The sequence below is a fragment of the Bos taurus genome, chromosome 7, assembly GCF_002263795.3.
Source record: "Bos taurus isolate L1 Dominette 01449 registration number 42190680 breed Hereford chromosome 7, ARS-UCD2.0, whole genome shotgun sequence".
In the NCBI taxonomy this organism is placed as follows: Eukaryota; Metazoa; Chordata; class Mammalia; order Artiodactyla; family Bovidae; genus Bos; species Bos taurus.
The window spans coordinates 42,511,750-42,524,083 of record NC_037334.1 but is presented as its reverse complement, the minus strand read 5'-3'; the positions used below and the strand labels follow the sequence as shown (position 1 = coordinate 42,524,083).

The 12,334-nt window shown below is 43.6% G+C and overlaps 1 protein-coding gene and 1 long non-coding RNA gene across 3 annotated transcripts; one reads left to right on the top strand and one right to left on the bottom strand.

Annotated features, from left to right (window-relative positions):
• The first annotated feature begins 1,089 nt into the window (after nt 1-1,089).
• LYPD8 (LY6/PLAUR domain containing 8) lies at nt 1,090-11,748 on the top strand. Of its 2 annotated transcripts, none has more exon segments than NM_001082462.2 (6): nt 1,090-1,144; nt 3,553-3,661; nt 4,027-4,146; nt 5,893-6,054; nt 7,620-7,751; nt 10,721-11,748. In NM_001082462.2, coding segments are annotated over 5 exon segments (693 nt in total). In that variant the 5' UTR covers nt 1,090-1,144; nt 3,553-3,606; the 3' UTR covers nt 10,945-11,748.
• Nucleotides 6,888-10,723, bottom strand: LOC132345736 (uncharacterized). Its single transcript, XR_009495243.1, has 3 exons — nt 10,202-10,723; nt 9,672-9,713; nt 6,888-6,982 (listed from the first exon to the last, which is right to left on the bottom strand). It is a non-coding gene; the product is annotated as an uncharacterized lncRNA (long non-coding RNA).
• Nucleotides 11,749-12,334: the final 586 nt, after the last annotated feature.

The window sequence follows — 12,334 nt, the reverse complement described above, 5'->3', positions numbered from 1 at the left end:
GGAGCTCAGATCCACAGTCAAAGCCAGAAGCACACACACACCACGATGGGAAGGTGCTGGGAGGAGGCTGGCCCGCCTCTGCTCTCACCAACAGAGGCTGCCCAGACCGTGCTGCCAGACGAAATGCCTAGGGTGTGGGGGGGCAGCAGCAGCAGGGGCTGTGGGCCCCTCACTGAGGTGCATAGTGTATTCTGCAAGCAGGGGCTTTATGGCCCCTCTACCCTGTGAGATTGTACAATGAGTTTATCCTCATCTTGGCTGGAGGACCCTAAGAATTAGTGAAGTTCAGACACTTGCCCAAGGAGACCTGAGCTTCTTCCCTGAGCTGCACAACCCCCATGTGACCTGATTCTGAGTTTTGAGTCTTTCCCAGCTGTGTAATCTTGGGAGAGTCTGTTATCGTTCTCTCTCTTTTAAAACAATCATTTATTTATTTATTTTTTGGCTGTGCTGGGTCTTCATTGCTGTGTGGACTTTTTCTCTAGTTGCAGCAAGCAGGGGCTACTCTAGTTGTGGTGCCCGGGCCCGGGCTTCTCATTGTGATGGCTTTGCGGAGCACCGGCTCCAGGCACACAGGCTTCAGTAGTTTTGGTTCCCAGGCTTAGCTGCTCCGAGGTATGTGGGATCTTCCTGGACCATGGATTGAACCTGTCTCCTGCAGTGGCAGGCAGATTCTTCATCACTGAGCCACCAGGGAAGCCCTATTAGGTTTCTCTTATGTACCTTTGTTTCCTCATCTGTAGATGGGCTAATCAAGGTGACTGCTTTGCGAGGTCAGGATAAGGTGATACTTGTGATCCATCTACTGGTCATGGAATCCATCTGGTGGGTGGTGGCCCACATGAGACAATGCCAGGGACATATCTGGCTCCTCTGTATCTTTTGCCAAAGGCAGGCCCTGACCAAAGTTTTTCTCAATTCCTGGAGGCTTCAGAGACTTGACCAGCATCATAGCTGCCAAGGGTTAAGCCGTGTATGGCTCTGCAGTTGGGCAGGGCCCAGTCTGGCCCAGAAGCCCCTCCCTGTAGGCGGTTGTGCTTTCTGATTGTGCAGCCACCTGCTATATAAGGCCCCTCACACACCTTCTCCAGCCTTCTGCTGGGATCCACCTTCTGCAGGGCAGTCTCTGGGCCAGACAGAGAAGGTAAAGGAGTGGGGCTGAGCTTTGAAGCGGGGCCCAGCCTGGGAGCAGCTGAGAGCAGGGGAAAGGTGTTCAGAGCTGTCTGGGGTCCAGGGCGTTCTCTTGGTTCTCGCTGCTTCAGCAGTGCCCAGGAGGGGAAGGCTGGAGTCAAGAGGTACTGGACTTTGCTCCGTGTGTTCATGGTGTCCTTCTCGCAGTTTCTGTGAGCTCGTGCTCCTCTGTGTAACATGAGAGCGATTGTGATAGGACCCTCTCAGACTGCTGAAAATGTCCAATGATAAAATGAGGGGGAAGGACTTTGCAAAGGGGTGTACAGATGCGCTTGCTCTCATTTTCCCTATGGGGCCCTCTGCCCTGGCCCCCAGCTTGCTGGCCCCTTGGTCTCACCACCTTCAGTCTCTGTCTCTCTGCTGTGTGTTCCTGGGCAGAGTCCTGACCACTCTGGGCCTCCATTATGTCCCTCTGAAAATGAGGCTAATCATCAGGTCGGTACCTGGGCTGAGGTGATTTGTGCACTTAATTGATGTGGCTTCTGTGGCCTCTTTCTCATTTTTCACCCTAGCTCCTCTTCCTTTACACCCACAAGGCTTGAGATGCCCTTCCTAGGAAGCCCAGTCCCTGAACCTCTCTGCACTGGGGTTCTGTGCCTGGAGCGGTCACGGCAGGGGAGGATGTAGGGGACAATGCATAGAACATCTGCCACAGCCTCCAAACCAAACGTACTTTTTCTCCTTGGATCTCTAAATATTGGGGCCATTAGATAATTGATGGGCCATCTGTCTTCCCTGACTGTGACTAGTTTCTCTTTCTTTTCACTGACCCCTAATAAGTTAACTAGGTGATCATAGTGTTGTGCGTGTGTGTGTGTATGTTGGGGGGGTACATGTATGTGTGGTTGGTGAAGTGGGATGCAGGCGGTGGGTTGCAGCGCCCAGTAGAAGGTTTGCTGCTCTTTAATAAGTGGCAGTTTTCATGGTACAACTCGATTTTGGACCTGGAAGGACCCCGAATGGAGTCCCACTTTTGGTCTTACAAGCTGAATGAGTTTGGGCAATTTTCATTATCCCTCCTTCTGCAGGTTTTTCAGCTGGGGAGTAGGCAAAAATCTTTATAGCAGCACTGTGCCCTGGGGCTTGTTTCATACCTGCACTGGCCAGTACAGCAGCCACCAGCCACAGGTGGCCACTGGGCACTGCAACATGGCCAGTCTGAGAAATAATGTTTCTTTTTTATTCCTTCGATGAATCCAAATGTAAGTGGCCACATGTGGCTCCTGCCTCCTGTTCACAGGATAAATGAGCTAATGATAAAGAAGGACTCAGTGCAGAGCCAGACAGTTCCCTTTCATGCTGCTTTGATACATGGGCAAATTGAAATTTTAGGAGCTCTGATTCAGGATATTTATTTATTTAATTTAAAGTATAGCTGATATACAATGTTGTGCTAATCTGCTGTAGAGCAAAGTGACTCAGTTTTACACATATAGGCATTCTTTTTTAAAAAATATTCTTTTACATTATGGATTATCACAAGATATTGAATATAGTCCCTTGTGCTGTACAGTAGGAACTGGCTGTTTATCCATCCTATATATAGTAGTTTACATTTTCTAGTCTCCAACTCTCAGGATCTTAATAAATACAGCTAAACCTTAGCTATTAGACAACTTACAGGTTCAGAGAGGTTGATGACGGACCTGTCAGAGGTGTGCTGGGACCTTTGGGTCTGGGGCTTTGGGAGTCATGTCTGTTGGAGGCAGTGTGGAGTGAGGATTAGGGATCTGGGCCAAATCCAGCTTTTATTCCTCTCCGGAGTGTGACCTCGACTTTGAGTGCTTACCTAACTTCTCAGGGGCTTAATTCCCCCCTTTGAAGTAAAGGTGATCCTAATAATAGTACCTGCCTACAGAGATGGAGGAATTACATGAATCAATGCAAGTAAATGTTCAGAACAGAGTAAGTGCTCAGTAGGTATCTGCTTATTGGAGTGGTGATGGCAGAGACAGAGCCCCTAACGGCATTATGTGAAAGTGGCAAGATTCCAACTAGAGGATGGACACTGTGCTCTGGGAGAGCACAGTCCAGCTTTCTTCTTGGACGCCTGTCCTCAGTGGGGCTGGCAATCATCTGCCTGCCCATTTTGTATCTGTAGTGGCTCTGTAGGAAATGCCCCAGGCTTTCGTACCTGTGTATGTAGATACCTTTGTAGGCAAAGGGAAAACTCAGATTCTTGTGGGTCTAAAGGCAGGTTTGAATCTGTATCATGGCTCTGTGCTTCCAGCTGATGATGTTGATTCCTTCCGTCACAAGGTTGGGCTAGGTTTGTTGAAGTGTGATTGCAACCCTAGGGGATATCACGCTCTAGCAATCTTCTGAATCCCCGGACTGTTTTCTTTGTGCCTCTCTCTTCAGGCTTGAGGCTCTGCAGCCACAGTTCTCGTCTTCAGGAGATATATGTCCAGCACCATGAAGAGCTTCCTCTTTGCTGGTATCGTCGTCGTGCTCACGGTTGCAGCTGTAGGTGAGGGAAACCATGTTGCTCCCTTTTGGAATGAAGACCCCATTTTTCATCTCACCAGATTCTTGTCAGTCTTGGTGCTCTGGAATCCCCTCAAGTGACCTCTTGTCAAGATGTGGGCAGTGAAGACTGTGAGACCCCTTCTTGCACACTGCACCCTGTGATACCACTCTGTGCTGTGGGTCAAGGTTGGGTCTTCCAACCGGAGAATGGTAGACATCTCACAGCTTAAAGTTTGGGGGACCCCAGAGGGAAGGGATGCTATCTTGACTATTCTTTTAACGTGAGGTAAGTGTGGTGCTTTTTCCAAAGCAAACTCTATTAGTGTCTCCTGAATGTTGATGATGCCAAATATTTTGTCTCCCCAGATACACTGCGCTGTATACAGTGTAATTCATTGAAAGACAGCTGTGTTGCAAAAAATGCCACGGAGTGTCCCTCAAATGCCACCACCAGCTGTACAAGTTTCTCAACCAACTTTTATCATGGTGAGCCTCAGGCACTGATCATTCTCATTTCTGGAACTTGCACAGGGCAGGTGCTGGAGGGGTTGGCCAGGAAAAGGAAGGCTAAGGCTGGGCTGTGCACGGAGAGAGGGAGTCATGAAGGCACCTCCCAGGAGAAGCAACATGCAAGTGTCCAGCCAAGCAAGCGGACAAGCCCCTGTGGCTCCTTGGAATTGCTTCCTCTGGCTGAAACATCATTGTAGGCCCATCCTAATGGACATGAGAAGCAGGGACAGCTCTTAGCTAAAGTATAAGCAGTCAACTCTCTCTAGGTGCTTTCACTTTTCCATTTTCTGCTCCCCTTTCCTTCTTCTCAGTGTTCCTTCCTGTTTCAGATTCAACATACTTTCACTCTGACTTCCTTCCAGGGTATTTTGCTTGTATGATTGTTACAGCTCTCTCAGAGCATTTTGATTTATTTTTAACTTTTTATTATGACCATTTCAAACATACACAAAAGCAGGAAGAGGAGTATAGTGAACTGTGGTCCTGTGTCAACAATTAACATTTTGCTATTTTTTTCCCATAGCATTTTTATTCTTTAAATTTTTACTGAAATATATTTGATTTACAATACTGTGTTAGTTTCAGGTGTACAGCAAAGTGAGTCTCATACACACACACACACACACAAACACAAATTCTTTTCCATTTTAGGAAAATGGATTCTTTTCCATTATAGGTTATTACAAGTTATTGAGTATGGTTCCCTGGGCTATTCAGTAGGTCCTTGTTGGTGATTTATTTTATATATAGTGACATGTATATTTTAATCCTTAACTCCTAATTTACTCCCCATAGTATTTTAAAGAAATTTAGATAACATATTATTTCCCTTATAAACACTTCATTGTTCATCTCTGGTAAGAACTCTCCCCTGCTTTTTACATAACTACCATACAAGGATCACACCTAAGAAAATTAGCTATACTTTTAAATTTTAAAATTAAGGTGACCTTAAAAATGTTCAATATATTTCAAAGATATTGAAATATAATTGATGCATTGGAATTTGGACCCAAACAAAATTACATTTTGCTGTTAGGTCTATCGTGCCTAGTTTGTTTAGTAAGATCTTTTCTTTTTTTGCTCAATTCCATTGAATGGTTGGAGAAATAGGGGCATTTGTCCTGTAGCTGTCTCATATTCTGGCTTTGCTTGATTGCTTCTTTGTGATGTCATTTCACTTGTTCCGCTCGTCCTGGTATTTCCTGTAAACTGTACTCATGCTGTTCAGTAGAAGTTTTTTTTCAGTGATGTTAATGTGTATATCAATGCTGTCTTATATGTACATTCAGGTATTGATCTCTTGAAATATGAGGAAGTGATTTGTAACTGACCACATAGAGCTTTATAAATGACCACCATATTGCACAGCTTTGGTCTATAAGCTTTGCTAGTTTCAGGTTCAATATCATGTTGTATATAGACCCACCACATCTGCTTGGCTATATTTAGAGATGTTAAGACTGATCATTGGCTTTGGGCGTGTCAGTGTGAACCATCCACTTCACCCATCAGCCTTTCACCTGCAATTTAAGCTGCAAGATCTCCTGCTGAAGCCAGAAACTACTTTTTGGGGAAGGATTTTTTCTTTTTGCAGGAAACTCTCTTCAGTGTCCCCTAAATTGCACTGAGCTGAGAGTGTATTTTCTGTCCTTGCCTAAAGCAGTTGCTCCCTGAATGCTTTGTACCCAGGACTGATAGTCTGTGTTTGCCTTTGTGTAGGAGAACACCCCACATGGTATGAGGATCATGCCTGCTCTGAAGAGAACTGCAGTAACACCACGGTTGAGTCTTTCACGGTCTCTGTATCTGAAAATGAAACCTTCCACTTTGAAAGCCAGTGTTGCCTAGGAGAGCCATGCAATCAAACCAGTAATACCACCGGTGGGTGCTGGCCACATCTTCCCTCTGTCCTCCCATATCCATCCCTTCTTTCACGACTTGTGATTGTCAAGCTTAGATGGATACATTAAGCCTAGGCACTTCAGTGCATAGTTGGGTAACATTAACAGCTGACATACAACAATTACTTGAGAAACAAATGAAGAAAACCAGCACTAACATTATGCTTTCCGTTTCTCAGTAAAGACAGAAATCACAGCTCTTCAACCTGTGTGGGAGGGCAGTCGCTGCTAATTAGTAGCTTTCAAATTTTGCGGCCTCACATCCTCTTTCCAGATGCTAAGTCTTGAAAATTACGGAGGGACCCCAAATAATTTCTGTTTCTGTGGACTATATCTATCAATATTTACTGTATTAAAAATAAGGCTAAGAAATTTTAAAAATATTGGTTAGTTACTGCTGCTGCTGCTGCTGCTAAGTCGCTTCAGTCGTGTCCGACTCTGTGCGACCCCATAGACGGCAGCCCACCAGGCTCCCCCGTCCCTGGGATTCTCCAGGCAAGAACACTGGAGTGGGTTGCCATTTCCTTCTCCAAAGCATGAAAGTGAAAAGTGAAAGTGAAGACGCTCAGTCGTATCCAACTCTTAGCGACCCCATGGACTGCAGCCCACCAGGCTCCTCTGTCCATGGGATTTTCCAGGCAAGAGTACTGGAGTGGGTTGCCATTACTAAAAAATAATAAAACCCATTACATGTTAACATTAATAACATTTTTATGTTATTAGAATAGAAATAATTATTTTCCAAAACAAAATATATTTAGTGGAAAGAATGGCATTGTTCCATGTTTTTTCAAAGCACTTTAATTTCTGGTTTAATAGAATACAGCTGGTTCTCAGATTTGCTTGTTCATTTATTCTGTTTCAATCTCACATGTCATGTTGCCACTGGAAAACTCCATTGTATTTCCCTGAAGGAAAGACAAAGAGGCAAAGAACATCTTAGTATCATCATGAAAATAATTTTGACCTAGTGGACTCCCTGGAAGGATCTCAGGGATCCCCAGGAGTTCCTGGACCGTCATTTGAGAACCGCTGGCTTAGATCAAAACCTTTGTTTTGAAGAGGAGAAAATGTGGCCATAGTCATAGAGCATGGTTCATTCATAGCAGAGCTGGGTCTCATATAATTTTTAAAAAAATCAAAGTCACGATGATAAATAATTACTTGATTTCATTTGTTCAGAGCAAGATTTAGTAATAGTCACACACTTGTTGGCTAAATCCAGAATAGCTGGCTAATGTTAGTTTTAGCTCAAAATCTTACCTTTCCCTTCTCATCCCAACACACTCATCAACCACAGTTCTTGAAGAGTGGATGGTCTGTATGGGCAGATCTATGAGGTTAAGTGCTGCAAATACTTTGGTGAGACATGGGAATAGGATGACTGGTATTTTTATGGCAGGATCGGAGATTCCTGAGCATGCAGAGAGACCCTGAGAGGTCTCTCTGGCTAGCATCTTTGTCTGCATTTCCCCTTCCACTCCAGGCAATACCATGATATTTGTGATAACATTGTTCTGAGTTAATGATTCTTACTCTACCCAGCTTCTCCACATCAAGTGGGGTCCGGAAACATGGAGTGCCCTGCGTGTTATGGAAATAATGAAACTTCCTGTAATGAAACCCGGAAATGTTATGGAGAAAGATGTGTCAGTATAATTGCAGAATTTACAAATGGTATGTGAATTCCTTTTTATGGGACTTGAATTTAAAACACAGGTTACACCTTGGATCATAAATTCTGGATTCACAAAAAAGGCCTGGTGGAGATAGGATGAGGAAATACATTTGGCCAGGGTACCTTTGAGACTGTGAGGCTGTTAATGTAGACTTGAGTTGCTTGCTATTTTTGGCTCCTCAGTCCAGTGTCATTCCTCCTGGGCTGTCCATATTTTGAATTCTATTCTCTTTATGACTTGTAATCAAACCAGGCTCATTTAAGGGCATCACGTCACTCCTGGCATTTATTTCTTTACTAGGTTGAGCTGTTCTGTAGGTGTGGGTGGGTTTGACTTTTATTACTTTTTATATGTAACTTCCCTTCTCTACCTGTCACTGAGAGGTGTTGGCTTCTGAAAACCAGAGTTGCCTAGAAGGGAGACTCAAATTGGGCTTTAATACCCAACCAATTGGAAAAAGAAGAAAAACAACATTGAAATTAAAAAGCTATTTTACATTTTAGCTATGATCTATTCCTCTTGGTCATGGTGTAAATCAACACAGTGTTTCCTACTTAAAAAAGTCACTGAATATTTGAAAATGAACAATAATGATGATTTCTCTAAAAAAAATCCAACCAACTGTTCTTTTCTACAGGAGTAATTTGATAGTAACTGTTATGAGATACAAATGAACCATCATACAATATAAAACTAATAAATATTATTCTTTAAATATTCAGACAAATGTTATGCATGATTATTTAAATAATAATACATTTATTAACTATTACTATTAGCCAATTACTAATGCTAATATTACTAATATAACACTATTAGTGTTAGTTAATTACTGTTAAAGGGCAGCTTCCATGTCCTATGGCTCAATGCAATATAGTTTATTTCTTGCTCATGGAGCAGTTCATTGCAGAGTCCAGGGCCCTGGATACTTTTCATCTTGAGGCTCCAGCCCCTACTCACTCAGGACTTGGCAGCTCTTTTCTGTATTCTTTGCATCTCACCAGCAGGTGGGGTAAGAGGGGGAGTGGAGGAAGGCAGGAAGGTTATTACAGGCAATGCCTAGAAGGGAGTTCCTCACTCCCTTCCACATTCTGTTGTCTGGGACTCAGACTGCCCTGGAAGGTGGAAATTTAATCCAGTGGTGACACAGCAGGAAAGGAAGAGGCATAAAACTAAAATGAACAGTCAGTCAGCCTCTGCCACAGTATGCCTTACAATAATAAGAGTTTAAAGAGCACCAATATCCAAGTACAATTTGATTTCAACTTTTGTTAAATGGCAGTTATGGTTTTGGAAATTGATGCATAATTGTAATTGCAGATTTCTTAGTGGGGCCAAACTTTATACTTCTCCTGAACTTCTTTTTACTTAAAAAAAAAAAAAAGATAGACTTAATTTTTTAGAGAAGTTTTAGATTCATAGGAAAATTGAGAGGAAGATATATTTTTTCTATAATTTTTTCCCCTACACATATATAGCCTTCCCCACTATCAACATCATCCACCAAAAAGGTACATTGTTATCATCCATGAGCCTACACTGACACATCGCTATCATTTAGAGTCCATTAGGGTTCACTGTTTGTACTGCATATTATATGGCTTTTGACAAATGTCTGATGACATGTATCTACTGTCATAGTATCATGCACAGTAGTGTCACTGACCTGAAAATCCTCTGTGCTCTATCTAACCCTAACCCCTGGCAACCTCTGATTTTTCTTTACTCTTTCTATAGTTTTGCCTTTATCAGAATATATATGGTTGAAATCGTATAGTTTGTAGCCTTTTCAGAGTGATTTATGTCAGGTAATAATATGCATTTAAGGGTCTTGATGTCTACACAGCTCTGATGTCTAATTCTAAAGCTTTGCCTGAAGGCAGCAATGGCATAAGAAGGACTTGCTGTTTCTGCTTACCTTATTCCAAGGTGTCTGCAAAGTCCCAGGCCTTGACTTAATCTGAAAGCCAGACAGATCAAAGTCATCATAAATGTAGGATTTTGTTTTTGTTTTTGCCCAAGGTCACTTAAAAAAATACTGCAGACATGTGCCAAGCAACATATCTTCCTCACACACTCTAATTCAACCTTCAACACTGATATTTGCTCTAAAACAGCAAAGAATTTCTTTCTTTACTGGTATTTGGAAGTTTCTCCTTCCTTCTCAGAGCAAGGATGGAGTCAGCCTTGAACTCAAACTATAGCCCTGACTCTAACAAATAGCCTCCTCTAGCCCCCTCCTCCTCTGTGAACTGCCTGTCCTTCAGGACAATTTGGCTTGCAGCCTTCAAAGCAATCACAAAGTGTTGGACATGACTTAACGACTGAATAATACACATACACTATTATAGAGCAATACTGGCACATAATTGGTACTCAATAAAAGGTAGCTGAAATCACAATCACATCTTCTTTGCAAATTCCCTTGGTCTTTTCCAAGGACCTTACCTTAAAATAGAGTTCAACATATCATAACACAGATTAGGAGCAAAGACATGGTAGTCTCTTCGTATCCCCTCTGACTGTTTCCCCTCTTCTCAAGGAAAACTCAGGTAGAGAGAACTCAGGTCCAGAGAGGAATGGGGATTGAAAGCAGAGCCTAGAGGAGTGGAGGCCAGGAGCAGTCTGAAGTGCTGACTTCTTCTTGGATTGAGAACAGAGGATTTATGGAGGGTCTGAACCTGTTCTCAGGAAAAAACTGAAGATTTGAGTCTTAGGTCCAGCTCAGGCTTACATCCAACTTCAGGAGCCTCAGTTTCCTCTGGGACTGGGTCAAGGAAGGGATCTAGACCCTCACCTCCATGGTCACTCTGCCATTACCATTACCTTTCAGTTATTGTTCTTGATCCTGGGCTCCTTTCTCCAAGCTCCTGTTTCAGGAACAGACCTGTTTCAGCTCTTGCAGGTCACTTGGGGAGGGAGGGTGAAGGGACTGTAAAGTCCTTACTGTCTCGTTTGCATTCACAGAGACGAAAACACTCGTGCTGAAAGGTTGCTCCAATGTCAGCATCTCCACCTGTGAGTCCCTGGGTGCTGGAAATCAGACGTTCAGAGGAGTCACTTTCCGAAAGTTTGAGTGTGGAGACAACTTCTCAACAACCACTCCCCTGGCCACCACTGACACTGGCTCTCAAGCCTCCTTCACACCCTTGGCCCTAGCCAGCATCCTCCTGCTAAGCCTGCTGCTCTGAGATCTGCACCCTCAAACACTCTCCTCCCCTGTTTAAATGCTCAGTGAGTAGCAGTAGCAGTCACAGCCATCCAGGCAATGTCCTGTGATAGCCACATTATTCTTTATTATTAAAGCATTGGTTCACTCGCTGATCAAATCTGTCCTGATATGTTCTGGGCCGGGCTTCCTTCAAGCCACTGTCTACCATCACTTCCCAGCTCCTCGCCTTTGAAATCTTTGCACCTTTGTGTGTGGGCTCCCAGGACCGCCCTGATCCCTGTCCAGTTTGCTTCTGAGAAGCAGACCCTTCTCCTGTGCTGGCATCTTTTGCCTGCAATCCTGCATTTCTGGGGACTGACATGCCACTCTCCCCATCCTCACACTCAGGGAGTGTCCCAGCCATAACGCCCTGTGTTGATGCCAGCAGTTGTATTAGCTGTAGTCAAAGATCACAGTGACATTGTCTAGAGCCCTGTCACCATGAGACCCAAAGTGGGTGCACAGTGGTTGCTGAAGGCTGGCAGATTCCCCTGCTTAGCCTCCTAGGCAGGGGCATAACGCTGTCAGTACCTTGCTGACCAGGTGTCACGGAATGGAACACGGCTACAGAGTCCCAGCCCCTCCTCTCGGAGAGCCTACAATCAGTGGCAGAGTCCTCGACTCCATAGCAGATACCCAAGGAGCAAGAAAACCATTTGATCCAATATGTACAGAAGCCTAGATTTAGTAAAAAAAAAAAAAAAAAAAAACTAGGGCAGGCGGGGGGCGCTTTGAGCTGGACTTGGAAGAATGGGGTTTTCTGTAATAAAAACTTTTAAAGGTATAAACCAGTTTGGGTCTTTATTGTCCAGGCTTGCCAATGATGATTAAGACCAAAGCCCCCAGAAGGGCCGTCTGGTGGTAACTCATCACCACATTCATTCTTATTTACTTATTTTTTTTTTAATTTTGAAGTAATTTTAGATTTCTCAAAGTTTCAAAAACAGTTCAGAGTTCTAGTACCCCCTCACCCACCTTCCTCTTATGTTCACATCTTAGATAACCACAGTACAATTACTGAAATCGGGAAATGAGCATTTAAACAATACTGTTAACTAATAGACCTCATCTGACTTTTGCCACTTTTCACTAATGTCCTTTCTCTGGTACAGGATTTAGTTGTTTATGTCTCCTCAGTCTCCCATACTCTGTTACAGTTTTGGAGTCTTTATTTCACTGACCGATTATTTTTTTAGAAATTTGAGGTTGTTTGAAGTTTTCTCATGATAAAATCGAAGCCATGTTTTTTGGCAAGTACCCCACAGAAATGGTATGTCTCATACCCTTGCATGAAATGGGACATGGGTATAGAACTCCAGTGCATCTTATCAGGAGCTACATAGTTAAAAAACATTATTTATTTGCTTGCA

What these genes read in the sequence shown, in the direction of transcription:
- LYPD8 (XM_005209248.5), top strand. Translation starts at nt 3,595, where the DNA reads ATGTCCAGCACCATGAAGAGCTTCCTCTTTGCTGGTATCGTCGTCGTG. An exon ending in TCAAACCAGTAATACCACCG is followed by an intron (nt 6,055 to 7,619) that starts GTGGGTGCTGGC and finishes TACTCTACCCAG; the next exon opens with CTTCTCCACATCAAGTGGGG. An exon ending in AATTGCAGAATTTACAAATG is followed by an intron (nt 7,752 to 10,720) that starts GTATGTGAATTC and finishes TTGCATTCACAG; the next exon opens with AGACGAAAACACTCGTGCTG.